The 19100-nt window shown below is 33.6% G+C and overlaps 3 protein-coding genes and 1 pseudogene across 3 annotated transcripts; 3 read left to right on the top strand and 1 right to left on the bottom strand.

Moving 5' to 3' along the window:
* The first annotated feature begins 7557 nt into the window (after window positions 1-7557).
* On the top strand, window positions 7558-8718 carry LOC107608227 (uncharacterized). The gene has a single exon (XM_016310083.3). It carries the CDS (start codon window positions 7603-7605, stop codon window positions 8578-8580), a length of 978 nt encoding a protein of 325 aa, XP_016165569.1. The 5' UTR covers window positions 7558-7602; the 3' UTR covers window positions 8581-8718.
* A 1180-nt stretch (window positions 8719-9898) lies between these two features.
* LOC107608253 (uncharacterized) lies at window positions 9899-11414 on the bottom strand. The gene is made up of 2 exons (XM_016310099.3): window positions 10372-11414; window positions 9899-10251 (listed from the first exon to the last, which is right to left on the bottom strand). The coding sequence occupies exons 1-2, from the start codon at window positions 11331-11333 to the stop codon at window positions 10014-10016; spliced, it is 1200 nt and encodes a 399-aa protein (XP_016165585.1). The 5' UTR covers window positions 11334-11414; the 3' UTR covers window positions 9899-10013.
* A 1031-nt stretch (window positions 11415-12445) lies between these two features.
* LOC148550597 (uncharacterized) lies at window positions 12446-13523 on the top strand (annotated as a pseudogene).
* LOC107609545 (exocyst complex component EXO70B1-like) lies at window positions 12504-16944 on the top strand. The gene is made up of 2 exons (XM_016311547.3): window positions 12504-14525; window positions 14789-16944. The coding sequence occupies exons 1-2, from the start codon at window positions 14319-14321 to the stop codon at window positions 16685-16687; spliced, it is 2106 nt and encodes a 701-aa protein (XP_016167033.1). The 5' UTR covers window positions 12504-14318; the 3' UTR covers window positions 16688-16944.
* The last annotated feature ends 2156 nt before the right edge of the window (window positions 16945-19100 follow it).

Genomic DNA, 19100 nt, shown 5'->3' with positions numbered 1-19100 from the left:
ACTACAAATCAAGAAAATCAATCTCCTTAAATCTCTGAAAATAAGAACAATAGTTGAGAATAAGAAAATTTTCAGAAAACAAGAATTAAAAAAATTCTCAAATTTCAAATCTTAGTCAAAAGTAAAATTATCGTTTAATCACCAACAAAGAGTAAGTGTTCCCAATCTAGATATCGCCTTATCAATTAGAAAAATAGTTCCGTGATAGAAAAGTCATGTTCAACAACATAGTAACACAACAGAACCAAATCATTAAATTAGAAAAGTACAACCAAACTTCTGGATTGAAAAAGACCTTCGATTCAGCTAACTAATCATCTAAACATTTCACTACACCTAATCAGAGAAAATCACCAATCCAAAAAATAACAATAACACTCCATTCATAAGTTGTATCACATAGTCCTTCTCTTTGAACAACTAAATAACAATTTTTAAAATTGTTGATTTGAAAGAAAGAATAAAAAACGAATCAAAATTATGTTATAACTTCAAAGATTATCAACATAAGAAGCAAAACTCCAACATTTCTCATCAAATCCAAAACAAAACATCTCGATCAGTAACTCAGCAAATTCATGCAATCCACAAATGCAAATATTATTCTATAAATTAAGGAATTAAATAGTAATTCATAGCAAACACCAATCGAATATTCTATGCATGTGATCCTAGCATCAGGAATCATACAGAATACAAAGACGAAGAAAATTATAACATACATTTACAAAAAAGAGAAAAATTAAAATTAGCTATAAGGCAAAAATCATGAATCAGAACTGAAACTGAAATCATTGTAAAAGCAAGTTAAAAAAAACTACCAAAGAATAACTCAAGGTTGGGTACAAAGAAAAGAAAAGAGGTGGCAAGAAGCGGCAAATGACATATGATAACAAAAACTAGAAGATAAGAATGACATAGAAGGTAAGGATGACATTCCTATAGACTTCTGATAGTGCCACAATTCGTATAAATAGGCGCGCTTCTATCTATACAATTGTGATCCTATCATAGGACACTTGCTCCATATTTCACATGTTTACCTAAGCTCTGATACCACTTTGTCACGGCTCAAAATGAGCCATAACTGCCGCTCAGAAAAATTGTTCTCTAGTAAGTCTAACAAATTCAAATATAAGTTGAATAAGAAAGTTATAAATATTTTTAATAAATTTACAAATACTAGAATGAATAGTTACACATCATTTTAACATATACATAAAATAGATCAATATAGTTAGATCCTGTTGATGACATATGAAGCATACAACATCTAGGAATTCGAAAAAGATTAGGTACTCATCATTGCAGATCAATTTTTCTTAAACAGAAAGTCTCATTTCGAGTATTTGTTTCTGAAAAATATTTTTAGAAAAACGGAGTGAGTTTTTCAACTTAGTAATTAGACAATATATCTACAATCCACATGAGACCATATAAACATTATCAAAAATAGTAAATTATACAAATAAGTGAATCAATAAGAAAGTTTTCAGTGCAAAAATCAAATTAAGTAGTCCACACTTGGGTGGCTCCACTTCTAAGGGTAGCCTTTTCCTTTCGTGTGTCCATACAGAATAACAGATTCAACATGTGGCCTACACGTTAGACTAATAATGTCCTTGCGCTAGCTGAGATTCGAGTCGGATGCATCTAAATTGACGTGCGTCATAACTGCCGTTAACTACAGTTATTTAATATGAGTCTCTCAAACTAATTCAAAACATATAATTTCAAATACAACAAATTTTTTATATTTTAAATATGTAAGGTATTAAATTAAATCAGATAATACTTTCTCATAAGAAATTCTTTCAATCATACTTTTTCAATCATTAATGTCAATTATATTTTACAATCTCAGAGTATATAAATGAGTATCAACAATAATTCAATGTTTCAAAAACATATATTCAAATAAAATCGAATATTCTAAAATAATGCAAAACTTTATCAAACATGTATTCAGTCTCATGTAAAGTTCTTAAAGTGTAAGCTTCACATAAATAAATTATTTACTCTAATAAATCTATTATTTTAATCAAACAAAAATTCTTCAAGTATAATATCATAAATATATATAAACGTTGGCAATAGCATAAACTAAAAGTAATTATAAACGTAAAGCCTACTTATAATATGGTCCTAAGAGACTGAAGAGATCGAATTGGAGTGCCAAATTAAAGGGTGAGGATGGGTGAAGTAGAATGGAACGAAATAGCACAGAATTTGGACTGGAGCAGCAGGAGTTCCAACAACATTTTTTTCGGTAGGCAAAATGGCAAACAGGGGCACAACGGAGCAGAAGTGGCAAGCCAGTGGCACGCGGCAGCAACGACTAAAGGTAGAGCAAAGACAACATCATCAATGGCAGTGATAAAACAGTGACAGAAACAAAACAGAACAAGCAGTCACTAACTAGGCTAGAATGGTGGTGAAACAGAACTGACAGAGGTGCAAAGCAATTCCTGCAGTGTTTTCAAAGGGTAAGGGCAGCGACGGAAGGATCCAATGAAGGAAGAATAAAGGATAGAGCACGACTGGGCAGGATAGCAGCAGCTTTCCGATGAGCTCTCCTTCAGTAGCGGAACAATAGCTCAGCAGCGACGGTGACAGAAAGAGATCCACTCCCTTCTTCTGCTCACTGCATCTCCTTCTCTCTGTTTGATATTCATGCCCGTAGTCGCAACGACGACGGCGGCGACAGTGAAGTGGCTCGACGGCGGCAAAAGCATCTAGCTCCAACCGCAACGTCCTTTTTGTCTTTGTCTCATTCTCTCTCCTCTACTGTGACAGCGGCAGCCTTGACGGCAACGAGAAGGGCTCTAATCGGTGATGACTCTAACGGCAGCGGCGGCATTGCGACTTGGCAGCGACAGAAATGCGCCCTCCTTCCTATCCCCCGTCGCATCTTCTCTCTAGCACAACGATGGTGGTGGCAGTGATTCCACCAGCGCTGCCTCTCTCTACTCCTCTTTTTTTCTTCCTTCCTCCTTTGTTTTCCCTCTCTCAGATTTTGTCTTCTTTTCTTCTTCGCTCAATGTGTGTGTATGTGGTGGCTGAGAGATAGTAAGGGGTGAGGTGAGTGTTAACAAAATTAGGGTTTGAGTTTGATAAAAAAAATAAGGACAGTATAAAAATTTTGATAAAATAGGATAGAGTAATAATTGAAAACTAAATGTATTCTACTATAATTATTTTAAGAATATTATTTATTTATCAACTTACTAATTAGTTTCAAATAAGTACTCTAATTTAAAATTAGAGATGCTCTAATTAATTTTTTTAGTTCATAAAATTAAAATATTAAATTCTAAATCTCAATTATTCAAATTAAATCAAATTTTCATTATTTTCAAATTACTAAAACTCTTAAATTTTAAATATTAAAAAAATCTAATTATTATAAAATTTATATAAATCTAAAATAATTTTTAAACTCAAAATGTCATAAATTCAATTTAATTATTTTTAATAAAATAATTTTTTAAAAGTAAAATTTTAAACAAATATAATAAATTGTAAATAATTTATTATTTTAATTTTTAAAAACTCAAAATCTTATATATATTGAGAAATAAAATTTGTATTAAAATTAACAAAAATGCTATTTGTATATTAAAATTAGCCACCCACTAATGTATTTGTATATAAATATATGGGTGGTTTAATTTATTTTTAATGTGTATGTATATTTCAGTATGTATTTTATATTGATAGCTGACTTTGATGGTTGATTTTAGTGTACACGTAACATAATTCTAAAATTAATAATGAAATAAAAATAATTTTATTTTACAGAGATAATATTATTTTAATAGCGAATTAATAAAATTTTATCATTTCTATAACTATTTTGACAAAATAATTATAAATAATATTTAATTGAAATTAAATTAAAATCAAATATTGAACGTTAAATATTATATTTAATTTTAAATTATTGTTTATAACGTATAGTATTATAAATAATTATGTGATATTTTATGAGATAAAATAAAAACTACCATCGAAGTTATTCTAAACTGAATGTGTTTTTGCTTGGTTCAAAACCAAGTCCAGTGATTGCAATAGTGTGTAGAAATTGGAATTGAAGTCTTAACAAATACGTCGATTGCTAATAAATTATAGAGCAGTTATTACGTATGACTTATGAGTCAATAAGACACGCGTAAACTTATTCAGCTTTGAGCTTTCCATGCTCCAATTGCGACAAATTTCTCTCTCAAAAGTCAAAACCTTTCTTCCTATAGTCTACAACTTCATTACTTCACAATTATAAGCGTGAGAAATGTTAAAGTATATATTAAAGTTTTATCAACTAAATCCAACTAAATAAAATAATAAAATTTATTTAAATAAGTGAATAAGAGTTATGAAAATAAATGTTATTAATGTTAAGATAATTTGATTAAATTTAATTAATAAAAAAATTATATATATAACATTATTCTATATACATTACGTAAAAAAATTAATTAGCATTCATATTGTATTTTCTCCCTTAATTTATATCCAGTTTTTTAAATAAAAAATATTACTTTCATTCTTTTTGTTCGTTTCTTTTTTAGTATTCCACCAGGGTCGGAGCCAAAAAACTGAAACTAAACAAGTTCTCGGGTTACAGATGCACTCGTAACATTATTATAAATTAATGATTCTAGATTAGAGGGAATAATATCTAAAAAGATTATTCTTAAAGTTAATAATTAAAATCATCTCTAAAAAATATTTTAATTTTTATTTTTATCTTTAAAAGATAAAATTAATTAAATTCGTTTTTAAAAGATAACTAATCTCATCGTAATAGTCTTTTCATCATGATATCTTGCGCTGAGATGGCTAGCTCATTGATGTGGTTCGTTAATTGCCAGAATGACACACAATAAAACGACATAATTTTAATTCAAAGCTCTCAAAATCTTGAAACAACATCTTTTAGTGTGCCGAAAGAATATTCAAATGTTACAAAGCCTTACTCCCCTCTCATAACAACTATGTCTCTGTTTTACTTTAAAACGTATTATTTCTCTCAAATTATGTCCTAAATCTTTCACCTAAACTTTGAACCACTGCATCAACATTTATTAGTGTTGGTTGACGATTAAAATGGAAAAGTTATCACTACTGAATACATAGCTAATCGTCTCCTGGAACAGCATTGACAAAAGAGAAAGCCATAGCGACAGTACGAGATAATGATGAAAGCTTTTTCATAATTTTTGAGTTATTCTGTCGTATAATATTTTCATAGTGTCGTGGTGTGGGTTTCTTCCATTCGACAAGCTGCGAATACTCCCCACTTTGATTCATCTTGCTGAAAATGAATCAAAATCCTCAATTTTCAATCACATTTTTCTGATATTTGATTCAATTTAGGGTTTGTAAAATGGCTGGTTTTGGAATCTAATTAGGTTATTCACTTGTATTCGTTTGTTAGCTATTTCTAATAGGAATTTAGTTCCAGTTATTGGATTCAAATTATAATTTCGTGAATGATCTTTCAAATTGTGGTTTTTATTTCTTGGATTACTCTGTAGACATAATGATAGATGAGGGTGTTATTTCAAAGTGTGTGGAAAATCGTGGTAAAAGAGAACACTTATTTTTTTTCCTCCACTTCCATTGCTAGAAAATGAAAATCTCGTTGATAAATGTATTTGTAATAGAAACTGCTATTTATTTTGGAATCTATACATTGTTAAACCTAATTCTATAACAGAAGAGGTGAAGCAAAAGTTTCGATGAATTAGACGGTATATATTCGATACTATATCTAAATGTTTAAATATAAGGGCGGAATGTGAAAAATAAATTAGTAAGTCACTGATTCAAAATTTTGCTATGTTAGAGGATTTTTAAATTGGATTGACAGAATTTTAGTAAGATTGGAGTGGTTGAAGATGTTTCTACGAGTATAAAATTAGGAGTACACTATAAAAAGAGGAGCATAAAAATAATTGATGAATTTTTTTATAATTTTTTTTAATGTTTTTATTTGCTTGTTGTTATTCTTGCTCCATTTATTGTGTTAAGTTCTCTTGTTCAAAAAAAAAATTATAAATTATATATGGAAGAGTTTGCAATTTGAATATTGGAAAATCTGAATTAATTTCTTAATGAACGGGTCACGCTCTTTTCTTAATGATTAGTTCCTGTACTAAGAAAAAACATTGATTTTTTTTGGTATAGAGACTAATTAGTCCCGTAAAAATAAAAATTAGAGGCTGAAAATAATATTTTTTTTGTTAAGAGTCTCGTTGTCTTTTGAAATAATTGTTAGAGGCGTTTAAGATTTTTCTCTTAAATGTATATGTTATTATTGACTATTTTAGCAGAAGAATTATCACTATATTAAAAAAAAAAATAACGAAGAACCAATCAAAGAAATAGCATAAGAAGGGTTGACACTTGACATTGAGACTGTACATTGTTATTCTTTTGTGATCAATCAAATTGGTGAGGATACCGCTCCCTTCTCTGAGTCACTCCCTGGGCTGATATATAGGAATGTAGGATCATATCAGTTCAAGTATTGCCTTGTATTCTTTTGAAAAATTTAGCAATCCTCTTTTCTCTCTTGTGTGCATGTAAATCAGGCCTAAAATATTAAACTATCTCATGAATCATGATGGCGGATTGGCACGGTGGAGAAGTAGCTCGTTGAACTTTTTTTACAATAAAAAATAATAAAATTAATTAAAACTAATCTAATAAAAAATAGTGAATAAAAATCTAATCATAATTTAAAAACAAATAAAAAATAATTAAATTACAACATAATTTCTGAATTTTTTTAAATTTTTAATATTAATAGAGTTGCCAATTATAATATTTGTTTTTATCGTTGACTAAATTATTATGTAACATGTATCACTAATTCACTAGCATTAAATCATTAATGAAAAACAAGTCAAAGACTAATATATGTCATGTTTGATAATTTTAGAGATGATTTTGGTGTACGAGACTAATTTCAAAAATTATTTTGAAAATTTAGCCAATAAATAATTTTGTTTTGTGATCTCATAATTATATATTGGTTGAAGTTGGCTGATTTTTATTAGTTGGTTGTGGACTTTTTTTCCAAAATTTTTTTATTTATTTATATGGTTTAAGATTATTTTTTTTGTGTTATGAAAACAAATGAATATTTTTGCTGGTGTTAATTTTTTTGCTAATTTAATGTTAGTTTTTATTTTAAAATTTAGGTTGTAGTGTTTATAATTTACTTAATTTAGAATTTAAAATTTAAATATAATTTATAGATTATAATTTAGAGTTTAGAGTTTTATTTTATTATTAATTTTAGAATTTAAATTAAAAATAGCAATGAATCTATCTAACGTGAAAAACCGATAACACGACTTACTTAATATGGAAGAATATAGAATTTGTCGTTCAAGATTTAGTCCAAGTTCAAACAGTGTGTAACGTATAACTATTAGTTTATGGGTAGAAACTGGATTGTCAGCAACTTCATCAAGTAATAATTTCAAAGTCCAAGTAAACACGCGATTTGACTTTCAGACCTTTAGTACTACAACTTCACCAATCTTAAAAACACAATTGAAAGGTCCTGCACTTGTAAATTTAAGCGGCATGCCAACCCAGAATTCCTACCATCTAAACCAGAAAAGGCTATGGAGATTTGTGGGATTTATGTCAAGTGCCAATGGATTTCTGTGTTATGCTAAGAGTTCCTCTTTCAAACATCTATTTGGGGAGTGGAACTTGTTGAAGATCATTCTTTACACCCTGTTAAGTTTCAGCATCAGCACCATCATGCTATTTCCCAAAAAATGCAGGCTTTCAAGGAGTTTCTTGCTTAAAGCTTATGTGGGTGTTCTGGTTTTGCTTCTAACCTCTCTCTACTCATTTTTCTCTGACAAATCTGACAATGGAAAACCAGACTTACTAAGCATGATTTCGAATGTTTCTTTCGCCTTGATGTCTTTGTCCCTGTCAAGGCAAATTGATCTTGGCTTTGAGGCAGAGCTTCTCAACTTCTTCCTTGGATGCCTAACTATTCAACTCATGAAGATCAGCTTGATGCTCTCCATCGTTGCAGCCATCTTTTGTTACACTCTCATGATTCTTCGTTCCAAATGGGAATCTCAATCGCATGTGAGAACACTAAGAATGCAAGACCATGTAACAGTAGATATTGACGCTGAAAATGATGACTACTTAAATGCCTTCCAATGCAGTTACGACCATGGCAAAAAACAAATGCAGGATGATGGATACAGTTGGAGAAAATATGAAGAGAATCCATTGAGAAGAAGGGGAAATCAGATAAGCTTCTACAGATGCTCACACCCGAATTGCAAGGTTAAGAAGAAAGTAGAGAGAACAATAGATGGGGAAATTATTCATGTAAACTACAAAGGTACTCATGCCCACCGTAATTGCAAGCCTAAATTTCCTATAAAGAGGAACTCATCATCTGAATCTTTTTATTCACTTCTACCTTCAGAACCTTCCCATACTAAAATTATAGATCAATCATTGGCCTTCAATGGCGATGGACAACTGGATCATGATCCGGCACCAGAGAGCTCATCATTATCAATATGAATGTTGAATACGAGCAGGATGCCTGCAAATATGATGTACGAAAACAAATAATCATATCTATACAAACGTGATGTTAAAATAGATAAGGTTGACAATGGGTTAAATAGGTGGAATTATGTACGTTTTTATTTTCACACACTTAAATGAGTTATGAACGTTTACTCCCTATTTCAATTCCACACCCTTAGAATGGTAATTTATTAACCTTAGAACTTTTTTTTTTTTTGGGTAAATTATACTTTTTGTCCCTAAAGTTTGACAAAAGTTTCAAAAATACCCCTAAGTTTTATTTTGTTTCAATTTTGTCCCAAAAGTTTTCGATCTGCATCAAATACACCCTTGGCGGCTAATTTTTCAAAAAATTTAAGACCAATTCAACAACAATTTCATAAGAACAACCTTCAACACAAGCAAATTAAGCATCATTTTCATGCATTATTGTTAGATTGGTCTTAAATTTTTTGAAAATTTAGCCGTCGGGAATATATTTGATGCAAATCGAAAACTTCTGGGACAAAATTGAAACAAAATAAAACTTAAGGGTATTTTTGAAACTTTTGCCAAACTTCAGGGACAAAAAATATACTTTACCCTTTTTTTTTTGAAAAGAGAATCAAGCTCAACACATGCAGTGGAGCATATAGAAATACATTACATGAAATTTAGCAACTCCTATGTCATCTCTGTCATAGCCATCAACAACACGAGTCAATTTTTGCACCACTCTCTAGAGCAACAAAATGACCTATTCACACAGTCTACCACATCTGCTGTCTTATTCTGGAAAAATCCAACTAACCATATTTTTCGCACGTCTTTTCTCAAAGTCATAGTCCTCCAACTCTCAAAGTGTTCTTTTATAGAACCTGGGATGCTCCAAACATGACCCATATGTCTAATCCAAGCGCACCACACCTGCCAAGCATACTCACACGTAACAAACAGATGTTGTACAGATTCAATTTCTTTACTACACATAACACAGACATTATCACTTCGTTCAATGATGCCCAATCGACTTAGCCGATCCTTTGTATTGACTCGACCTACAAGCACAAACCAAGTAAACAACTCTATCCGAGGAGGGACCATTCCTTTCCAGATTTCATTTGTGAACTTGTAGCTAAGAATATCGTCCGTCAAGGTCTGTTCCTGCAAAACCTGCACAAATGAGTTAGTACTATAAACGCCTTCTTTATTAAATCTCCACACCACTCTATCCTGTGTGTCAGCTATCAGTCTCACATCTTGCAAGGTATCAAGCATTTGTACAATATCAGACTTAGAGAGTTTAAGTAAAAATTAAAAAAGACAAATAGAAAGAAAAAACTTTACATAAATTTTATGTCAGTAAGAGAGCAACCATAAGGCAAAATATTTTCAATATCCGTGCACAAAGTATAACAAAAATAAGCCAAATGATGTTAATTATATTAGATTAGATTCTCTATATTTGTACAATAATAATCCTTGGTTGCTTCCTCTAATGTCTCCAACTCCATGATGGAGACTGCTTCACTGCGTTGAGCAGAAAACACTGAATCATCAAGCTCTGGAATGAGATCCTGCAGTGTACCAACCACCTTCACCATGCTCGGTAAACGAGTCAACGAAGAACGCCTCTCCGTTACAAAATCATTAGCGAGCTTTTGCAAGGTAGTTACGACATCGCTGTAAAACAACATGAAAGTGACGTCAGCAAAAGAAGAGAAGCCCAAGAAAACATGATCACAGAGTCTTCTTTCGTTGGGCAATACAATCCTCAGAACCACGTTTGAAGCTTTCACCCACCTCCTAATCCTCTCTCTCTCGTCAACCCCTTCAATCTTGTTGATAACCTTTAACCGCAACATTGATAGACACATGTCCAAGAACTCCCTTCTCCAGCTATTATACTGGTTCGAGCATTCATTCTTGAACCCGGAATCCATCATCAGCTTAACCTTTTCATGGAGGTCGTCGACTGCTTTCGGCGGAAGCGCATTGATAAGAAAATTATGGTCATTCACCAGTGTCATTGGAATCGGAATTTGATCATCTTTGTCCACAAGGTATTCCTTCAAATGACACCATAACACCTCAACAAGTCCCCAATTAGCCCTATGCAATTCTTGAATAACACTCATGAATCTTGGTGGTTGAGGAGAAATGGATTCTTCTTCTTCTTCTTCTTCCACTTGGATTACGACATTACGTTGATCTTCTTGGAGTCCTGCTCCTTCATGCAAGTTCTCATCTAAAGAAGAACGAAGAATGTTGAGGGTATAGCTGAATCCTACTCCAAGAATACCTAACCATAGCTTTATCTTCATGAGTTGCACTATTAAAGCTCCGAGAAAGAAATACATCAGATCCACTTCAAATCCGCAAGGAATCTGTCTTGACAAGCAAAGCGACATGATAGAAAACGCAAGACATGATATCAAGCTAAATGCGTCTGGTTTCTTCTTTACAGCTTTGCTATCCAAGAAGAAGGAGTAAGCAGAGGTTATGGTTAACACTAAAAGTGCCATGTTACCTTTGAACCGGAGACTCCTTGAACTTTGCCAAACTTTAGCGTAAAAGATTGCAATGCAGATGATTAAACTGAGTTGAGTGTAAAAAAATATTTTCAGAAAGGTCCACTCTCCAAACAGATTGTTGAAGGAGGAGCTAACTGCGTAACAGAATAAACCGACTACTGATGAACCCAAACCAACAAACCTCCATACATGTGGCTGCGTCAGCCATCTCCTAATTTCGATGAGCTTCATGTTAATTCTGTTACAGTTTTGCTATAGGAGCCTACTTTTTCTTGTAATAATTGTAGGGGAAAGGAGGACTCTACAATTGCAATTTTCACTTCATAATTGTTATTTTTTTAACGTGTTTCGCGGGTGAGTTGTTATTTTAGTACATGTCAACTAGCACACCAAATTGGAATCAATAAACTCTTGTCAACTTTCAACAGTAGAAATAGACACTAATCTTATCTCTGCAACCCTTGGATATTCGTGTGTGTGGTCCACTCTAACACTCAAGTCTTTCTTATACGGGTGCAGTTAATTACTTTCAGCAATATTTGGTTGATATTTTTAGATGGGTATGGGAAGACTATGTGAAATTCATCGGATATGGTTCTTGGATGAATATGGAGAGACTATGTGAAATTTATTGGACATGGTATACTCAAACTGAATTCTCCTTCGAAACGGTGCTAAACTAAGCACTTCAATGATAAGGAGATTCGAATTCACGACCTCTTAGATGAGTATGGAGAGACTATGTCATTTAAGGTATAACTCATTGGCGCTTATTGTTGTTATTGTCGTTGTTGTTGTTGTTGTTGTTGTTGTTTCAAAGGTTGTACGTGAAATTTATCGGACATGGTATACTCAAACTATTCTCCTTTGAAACGGTGCTAAACTAAGCACTTCAATGATACCCAAAAATCAACTCATCCGTCATCACATACTTCAAATAATTAGCTCTAGATGATTCATGTCTTCGCCACGTTTCTGTAAACTCAAAAAGTCAAAATCATCACCCCTTTCATTTTATTTTATTTTATTAATTTATTGTTTTGATTTGCATGGTCAAGTAATCAAGTCCAATCCCCAATTGTGACTTGTGAGAATGACTTTATTTTATGGGTGAAAACTAAAAAACTAACTTAAAAAACAGGGTTGTGATATACTGAATTACTGATATTGTCGTAGAAAGATAATATTATGCCATAAGTCAAAAAATAAGAATAAAAAAGGACTGTGGTACATGTGACAAAAATCAAAGAAGTGTAAGCAAATTTGTCAAACTAGTCGCAATGGAAGAGTAAAGACGCCACTAGAGTAGGAAGAATCCATACACCTGCTGAAATTTCAATTTTTTTTCTTTTCTCGATGAAACAAGTAACAAAAGATCAAAACAAAGAAACAAATATGACCAAACACTTGTAAAATTTTAAGCGGCATGCCAATCCGAAATTCCTACAAGCTACACCATAAACGGGTATGGAGAGTTACAGGATTTGTGGCCAGTGTCAATGGATTTCTCTGTTATGCTATGAGTTCTTCTTTCAAACATCTATTTGGAGAGTGGAACTTGTTGAAGACTATTCTTTACACCCTGTTAAGTTTCAGCATCAGCACCATGATGCTATTTCCCAAGAAATGCAGGCTTTCAAAGAGCTTCTTGCTTAAAGCTTATGTGGGTGTTCTGGTTTTGCTACTAACCTCTCTCTACTCATTATTCGATGATAAATCTAACAATGGAAAACCAGACCTACTAAGCATGATTTCGAGTGCTTCTTTCGCTTTCATGTCTTTGTCCCTGTCAAGGCAAATTGATCTTGGCTTTGAAGCTGAGCTCCTCAATTTCTTCCTTGGATGCCTAACTATTCAACTCATGAAGATCAACTTGATGCTCTCCATCGTTGCAGCCATCTTTTGCTACTCTCTCATGATTCTCCGTTCCAAATCGGAACCTCAACCACAATCCAGAACGCTGAGAATGCAAGACCATGTACAGTAGAAATCGACGCTGCAAATGGAGTATTTGAAAGCGGAGATGATAACTACTTAAATGCCTTCCAATCGAGTTACGACGATGGGGAACAACAAATGCATGATGATGGATACAGTTGGAGAAAATATGAAGAAAACCCATTAAGAAGGGGAAATCAGACAAGCTGCTACAGATGCGCACATCCCAATTGCAAAGTTAAGAAGAAAGTAGAGAGAACAATTGATGGGGAAATTATTCATGTAAACTACAAAGGTACTCATGCCCATTGTCGCAAGCCTAGATTCACTATAAAGAGGAACTCATCATCTGAATCCTTTTATTCATATCTATCGTCAAAGCCTTTCCACACTGATATGATAGATCAATCATTATTGGCCTTCAATGGCAATGGACAATTGGATCATGTAACAGAACCAGAGAGCTCATCATTATCAATATGACTTGTGAAATGCTGAATTTTAGCATGCTTCGCATAAAAATGTGTCAGGGAGCAGATGAAGATCACTCAAGTGGCCATCTAGTAGAGAATCCGTTGGAGTCAGTTATAGCTGTTATAGTTTGTTAGTGCCATGCTGGCAGTTAGTTATCTCAGAATGTATGGGTTTGTATATAATCATATGATCTCTTGGACTTAATTCCATTCACAATTCAAACTCAGTTTTTGCATTCCTTTACTTATATCTATACTTTAGCATGGAACTTCATATTGAACTTTGTCCGTCCATAAAAGAATTAATAGGTGATTTACATTATCAATTCTGAAATTATTTTTGAATACTTGTTCACTGATGGCTAAAGGTATGAAAACCAATTAACCTGAGACCAATCTAGAATCCGCCGTACTAGTAGATAATAGAAGCCCCCCTTATTAACCTGAGACCATAGCCCCAAAGAAATCCTATATTTTAAGCACAATATAAGACAATTTTGAATTAAATTGAATTCATTCGAATGACGGCATAATCCTAGCATTAGTCACTATCGTTATCCCAAAGATGAATTAATCTTAGCCTTCCATCACAAACCATCGTCTGTCTTAATAATACATTGTAGACTAAGAGAAACAAAATGGGCATAGGTCCAAAAACTTAAACCTTTCAAACACGTTACAAGTCGATTATCTTTGAAAACAGAGGAAGGCTCGCTATTTTACCGAAGAATGAATAGCAACAATGGCTCCTCTTACCTTCCGTTGAAGAAACTCTTACGAATACTCATACGCACTCAAATATATCATGGAACCTTTGCTTAACCAAAGAAAGATGTGGCTGAAGCATCCACAACTATGGAGTTTTGTTCGTTTTGCTTCAGGCGTACTTGGATTGCTCTGTTACGCTTTAAGTTCCTCCTTCAACTCTCTGTTCGGGAAATGGAACTTGCTGAAAACATTTCTTTACTGTGTCTTCAGTTTCATCATCTGCACTGCAGTTTTGTTTGTAAAGGTATTGCTCCATTTTATTTTATACTGATCTTGATAATAAACTGCAGTAGACAAGAGCTTTTATGACCAAAATGTTAAAAGAGATTCTTGTTGTTCACATTTCTTTATTTGAGAAGAGGCTTTTGCACCATTGGCGTGTTAAGTATAGAATCATTCATGTATCTTTGTTTAACTGTTTAAATTTTTACGAGAGATGGTTGGTAAAATTTTTTATAAATATTTACATTATATAAACAGATTAAATTTAGTGATTTTTTCTTACAGGTATCACATGGCCCAGGAAGTCTCCGACTAAAAACTCATCTGGCATTTTTGGTTCTGATGATTACATCTTTCTACTCCTTTTACTTTGATAAAGCCGTGAATGGGAAACCAGATGCATACTCTATAGCTTCTTGTGCTGCTTTTGCTGTGATGTTTCTTGGCTTGTCAAGGCATAGTCACTGCGGATTTGAAGTGGACTTGCTCTATTTCTTTCTCGCGGCTCTAACAATACAACTCATGAGGATAAAGTGGGTTTTTGGAATACTTGGAGCATGTTATAGCTATGCTCTCATCATGATCCATAGCTGTGTGGATGCTCAACAAGAAATAAATGGATATCATGGAGTCCCAGAAGAGCCTCATGTCATTCAAGTAGATCCACCAGAACTGTTATTAAATTCTAGCATTACTCAAGACAGCGCAATCACCGAAGTTGATTCGCATTGGCAAGAAGTCAATAATGATTTTGCTCTCATCAAGCCGGGCCTCTTGTCTTCTCTAAAGGCACTTAAGAAGCAGAATCGAAAACTTTTAGGCCTACTTTACGGCCAGTCCCTGATGGAGCCTTTTCATCTCGATGACAATTTGTTAATCGACATGCTTCCGTGTGAAATTATCAACAACATCAACGAAACTTTTAAGATGGCACTGGCTGCTGGATATGAGAAGGAGTGCTGCCACTTATACAGCAATTGCCGCAGGGAGTTCTTGCAACAGTTTCTTTCAGAATTAGAGTTGAAACACACACCTGAGGACCATAATGTTTTCATCACACACAACATTCTAAGTTGGAACAGAACTTTTAAAATCGCCTTCCGTGTACTATTTCTATATGAACGCAGGCTTTGTGATCGCATCTTCTTGGGATTCTCCTCAGTGGGGGATCTATCTTTTGTGCTGGCTTGCAAGGAACTCACAACTCATCTACTAAACTTTGTGAATACAATAGTAGTTGACATCCGTTCGCCTCCGGCCATGTTTAGAAGAGTGGTGAGTATGTTTGAGGAGTTGAATGACATGATTACCGAGTTGGAATCATTATTTCCTGATCAGGCCGGTGCATCGCTGAGAAACGATGCAATCAAGGCAAAGAGGAGACTAGGTGAGAAAATAAGAGACGTTTTCAAAAACTTGGAGAATCTGATTCACTGTGATTCAGCCATTGCAGATGTTCCAGGAGGCATTGAACCAATCACCCGCGATGTAATGAATGGTCTTGGTGCAATAGTAAGAGTCATGCCTATGATTGAGAAAGCTTTCAAAGAATATCCTATAACAACTTGTCCTTCATTTCCTGCCATGATAGCTTGGATGATAGAGCTGTTGGAGAACCATTTGGAAGCCAAGTACAAAATTTACACTGGAACTTCTTTGGATTATGTGGCCATGATGAATAACATTATGTATATAAAACTAGAGACACTGAAGCATTTTCCCTCTGCTCGATTGATAGACTTCGGCAGAGTCAAACGATATAGTTTCGCTGAAATTTTGGGTGATGATTGGATACAAAAGCACACAAAAAAATTCCAGAAAAACCTTGAAGACTATCAAAGAAGCTCATGGAATGAGGTGCTAGGCTTGTTGAAGCTAGACAACAACAACGAATCACTGGCAAAAGATGTAGCAATTGAGTCCATGAAAGAGAAGTTAGAGTTGTTCAACATTCAATTTGAGGAGATATGTTGCACTCAGTCTAAATGGTTTGGCAGCTATGAAATACGGAAAGAGATAATAGTATCCGTAGAAAACATGTTGTTGCCGGCATATGGAAGCTTCATTGGAAGGCTCCAGGATGTTCTTGGCAAGGCTTCTTATGACTATATACAGTATGGAATGCTTGAAATTAAAGCTCGGCTCAATCGTTTGTTTCTCGGAGGCAAACGGATGAGTCGGTAGCTGAAAGAGCGGGAAAAGCTTGAGTAGGATTAGAAAACAGGTTGCCACAAACTTCGATCCAAAGGAGTTATGTCCTTGTATAATCACTTATGTTTTCTGGTCAAGAACTCAAAACCAGTTCAAGTCTCCTTTTATTTTATGAACTTATATTTTTCATATTTGGTTGGTTCAAGTACAAGTTGCAATAATATGTGGAATTGGAACATATGCGAAGTTAGAGAGCTCAACATTATTGTGAAAACTGTGTTAGTGATCAAGAGATTAGAGAGAAGAAGCTAGAAACAGAGAAAATAGTGATTCTCATATTTTGAAATTATAGGAAAGTGTGAACATTTTGAACTGTAGCACACTAGTTACCATATATATAGCATCTACTCTAACTATTAATTAATTATGGATCTAACAGACTATGTTAAATATTTAACCTGAGTTGGTCATACCTAACTCTTAGTAACCTAAGTTAAATACAACTAATATGGTTTCACAACTTTTATCAATACTCAAACTACTCAATATCCTCCCTCAAGTTAGAAACCAAGAAACCAGAGAAGATTCACAACTTGCATCTTTACATAAATTGCTCAATATCCTCCCTCAAGTTGTGAACTATTGAACCACTTTTGATCCTTATGCATCCTTTGATTGAGAAGCATATAAATCAAGTAACCTCAACTTTCTCTGTGCTGCATCAAAAGGTCCAGGAGCCAATACTTTTATAAAGCAATCTGCAGTTTGTTGTACTGAAGTAATGGGTAGAAGCTTCACCATTCCCTTTTGTGCCTTTTCTCGAACAATGGCAGTCTACTTCTATGTGCTTGGTTTTCTCATGAAAAAACTGGATTGGCTGCAATATATAGAGCTGATTGATTGTCACAAAACAGATTGAAAGGCTCCGAATGAGGAATTCTAAGGTCTCTAAGTAAATAAAGCAGCCACTGCCCTTCCTTTATAGCTTGACCCATTGCTCGATATTCAGCGTCAGATGAAGAATAAACACCTATGTCTTGCTTCTTGCTTCTCCATGAGACTAAGGATGTTCCAAGAAAACAAAAACAAAAACCTATCATTGGTCTCCTAGTATCTGAGCATGTGGCCTAATCAGAATCAACATATCTTGTGAGCTTCAAATTGCTATCTGCCAAAAAAAAAAAGTCCCTTGGCTGGGCTCTGCTTCAAATATCTCAGCACTTGGAAGTGCAGCGTGAAAATGTTGATCAGTTGGATGATCTACATATTGACTTAGTTTACCTACTATGAAGGAAATGTCAGGTCTAGTATTTATGAGGTAGAATAATCTACCAACCAACCTTCTATAAGAAGTAACATCATCCAATTTGGTTCCACTATCTTTAGATAGTTTACTGTGCTTGTGTGGATGAACTTTTGAGGTATAGCTAATCTCTTGCATTGTTGTAATACGTCTTTTCTTTAATAGAGTGAAAATAATTCGGACATCGAAGAATACCGTGGGTGGGTACCTGCAAAAGACACTCTGACCCTCAAGTCAGTAAGTGTTTAAGAGGTATAAAATTTCTATGATTATAGAATGTTAAACATGAAATAGAACTTATCATGTAGTCCCTTTTGAGATATAAAAATTGGTGCCTTCATAGGCATAGGATTGATGAATAGAGTTGATGTTATGACTGTTGGTCATTAAGTCAGAATAATGGTTATTAAGATCGTCTGTTACAAACTTAGAATGAAGGAAAATAAAGTCGAGTTATAACTCATAATGCACAATAAAGACCGAGCTATAAGATGACGGATCACAGCCTCCAAGGTTTGTTTGCCGATCATATGATCCAGGCTAAGCTCAGAAAATTAAATGAGTTATAACTCGGTTAAAAGATAAGTGAATAATGATATGATGAGCCCCCAAGCTTAGTCGGGTTATTATGTCGGCACTTATTCAAAAATTAATTGAGTGGTAAGAGTCATTCAATCAAGATAGTTGTGCGGGGGATATTTTTCCACTTGAGAATAATTTTTCATGACATACGCATATCATTTGATTGTATGTGAATTGAAAAGTTCAGAAATAGATATCCATTGACGGAATTGATTGTATGATCCAAGAATATAATAATTAATTGTCTTGGAAAATTTTTCGACCCACAACAACTTATTGATGAATTTCTCGCTCAAAGCAATTTGTTATTGAATATTCACAATTTATATTGAAGGTCATATGACATGAACAAGATAAATTGAGAAAATAAATATGTATAAAATCGCAACATATATTGAATAATATATATTGTAAAAGTACAGGAGTTTAAAGTAGAAAAATATACCTTGAAAGTTGATAATTGTAGAGAAGAAGTCGATATATGAATGTCATACATACCAAATATGAATTACTTAATTTAATTTGTTAATATTATAACTTTGTTTCATAGAATCTACATTA

The sequence above is a fragment of the Arachis ipaensis genome, chromosome B7 (genome assembly GCF_059453495.1).
Source record: "Arachis ipaensis isolate K30076 ecotype BB chromosome B7, ASM5945349v1, whole genome shotgun sequence".
NCBI lineage: Eukaryota > Viridiplantae > Streptophyta > Magnoliopsida > Fabales > Fabaceae > Arachis > Arachis ipaensis.
The sequence above is the reverse complement of the archived record's forward strand: the minus strand, read 5'-3'. Positions and strand labels throughout refer to the sequence as shown.

What these genes read in the sequence shown, in the direction of transcription:
- LOC107608227 (XM_016310083.3), top strand. Translation starts at nt 7,603, where the DNA reads ATGCCAACCCAGAATTCCTACCATCTAAACCAGAAAAGGCTATGGAGA.
- LOC107608253 (XM_016310099.3), bottom strand. Translation starts at nt 11,333, where the DNA reads ATGAAGCTCATCGAAATTAGGAGATGGCTGACGCAGCCACATGTATGG. An exon ending in GAGAGAGAGAGGATTAGGAG is followed by an intron (nt 10,252 to 10,371) that starts GTGGGTGAAAGC and finishes GTTGTTTTACAG; the next exon opens with CGATGTCGTAACTACCTTGC.
- LOC107609545 (XM_016311547.3), top strand. Translation starts at nt 14,319, where the DNA reads ATGGAACCTTTGCTTAACCAAAGAAAGATGTGGCTGAAGCATCCACAA. An exon ending in CTGCAGTTTTGTTTGTAAAG is followed by an intron (nt 14,526 to 14,788) that starts GTATTGCTCCAT and finishes TTTTTCTTACAG; the next exon opens with GTATCACATGGCCCAGGAAG.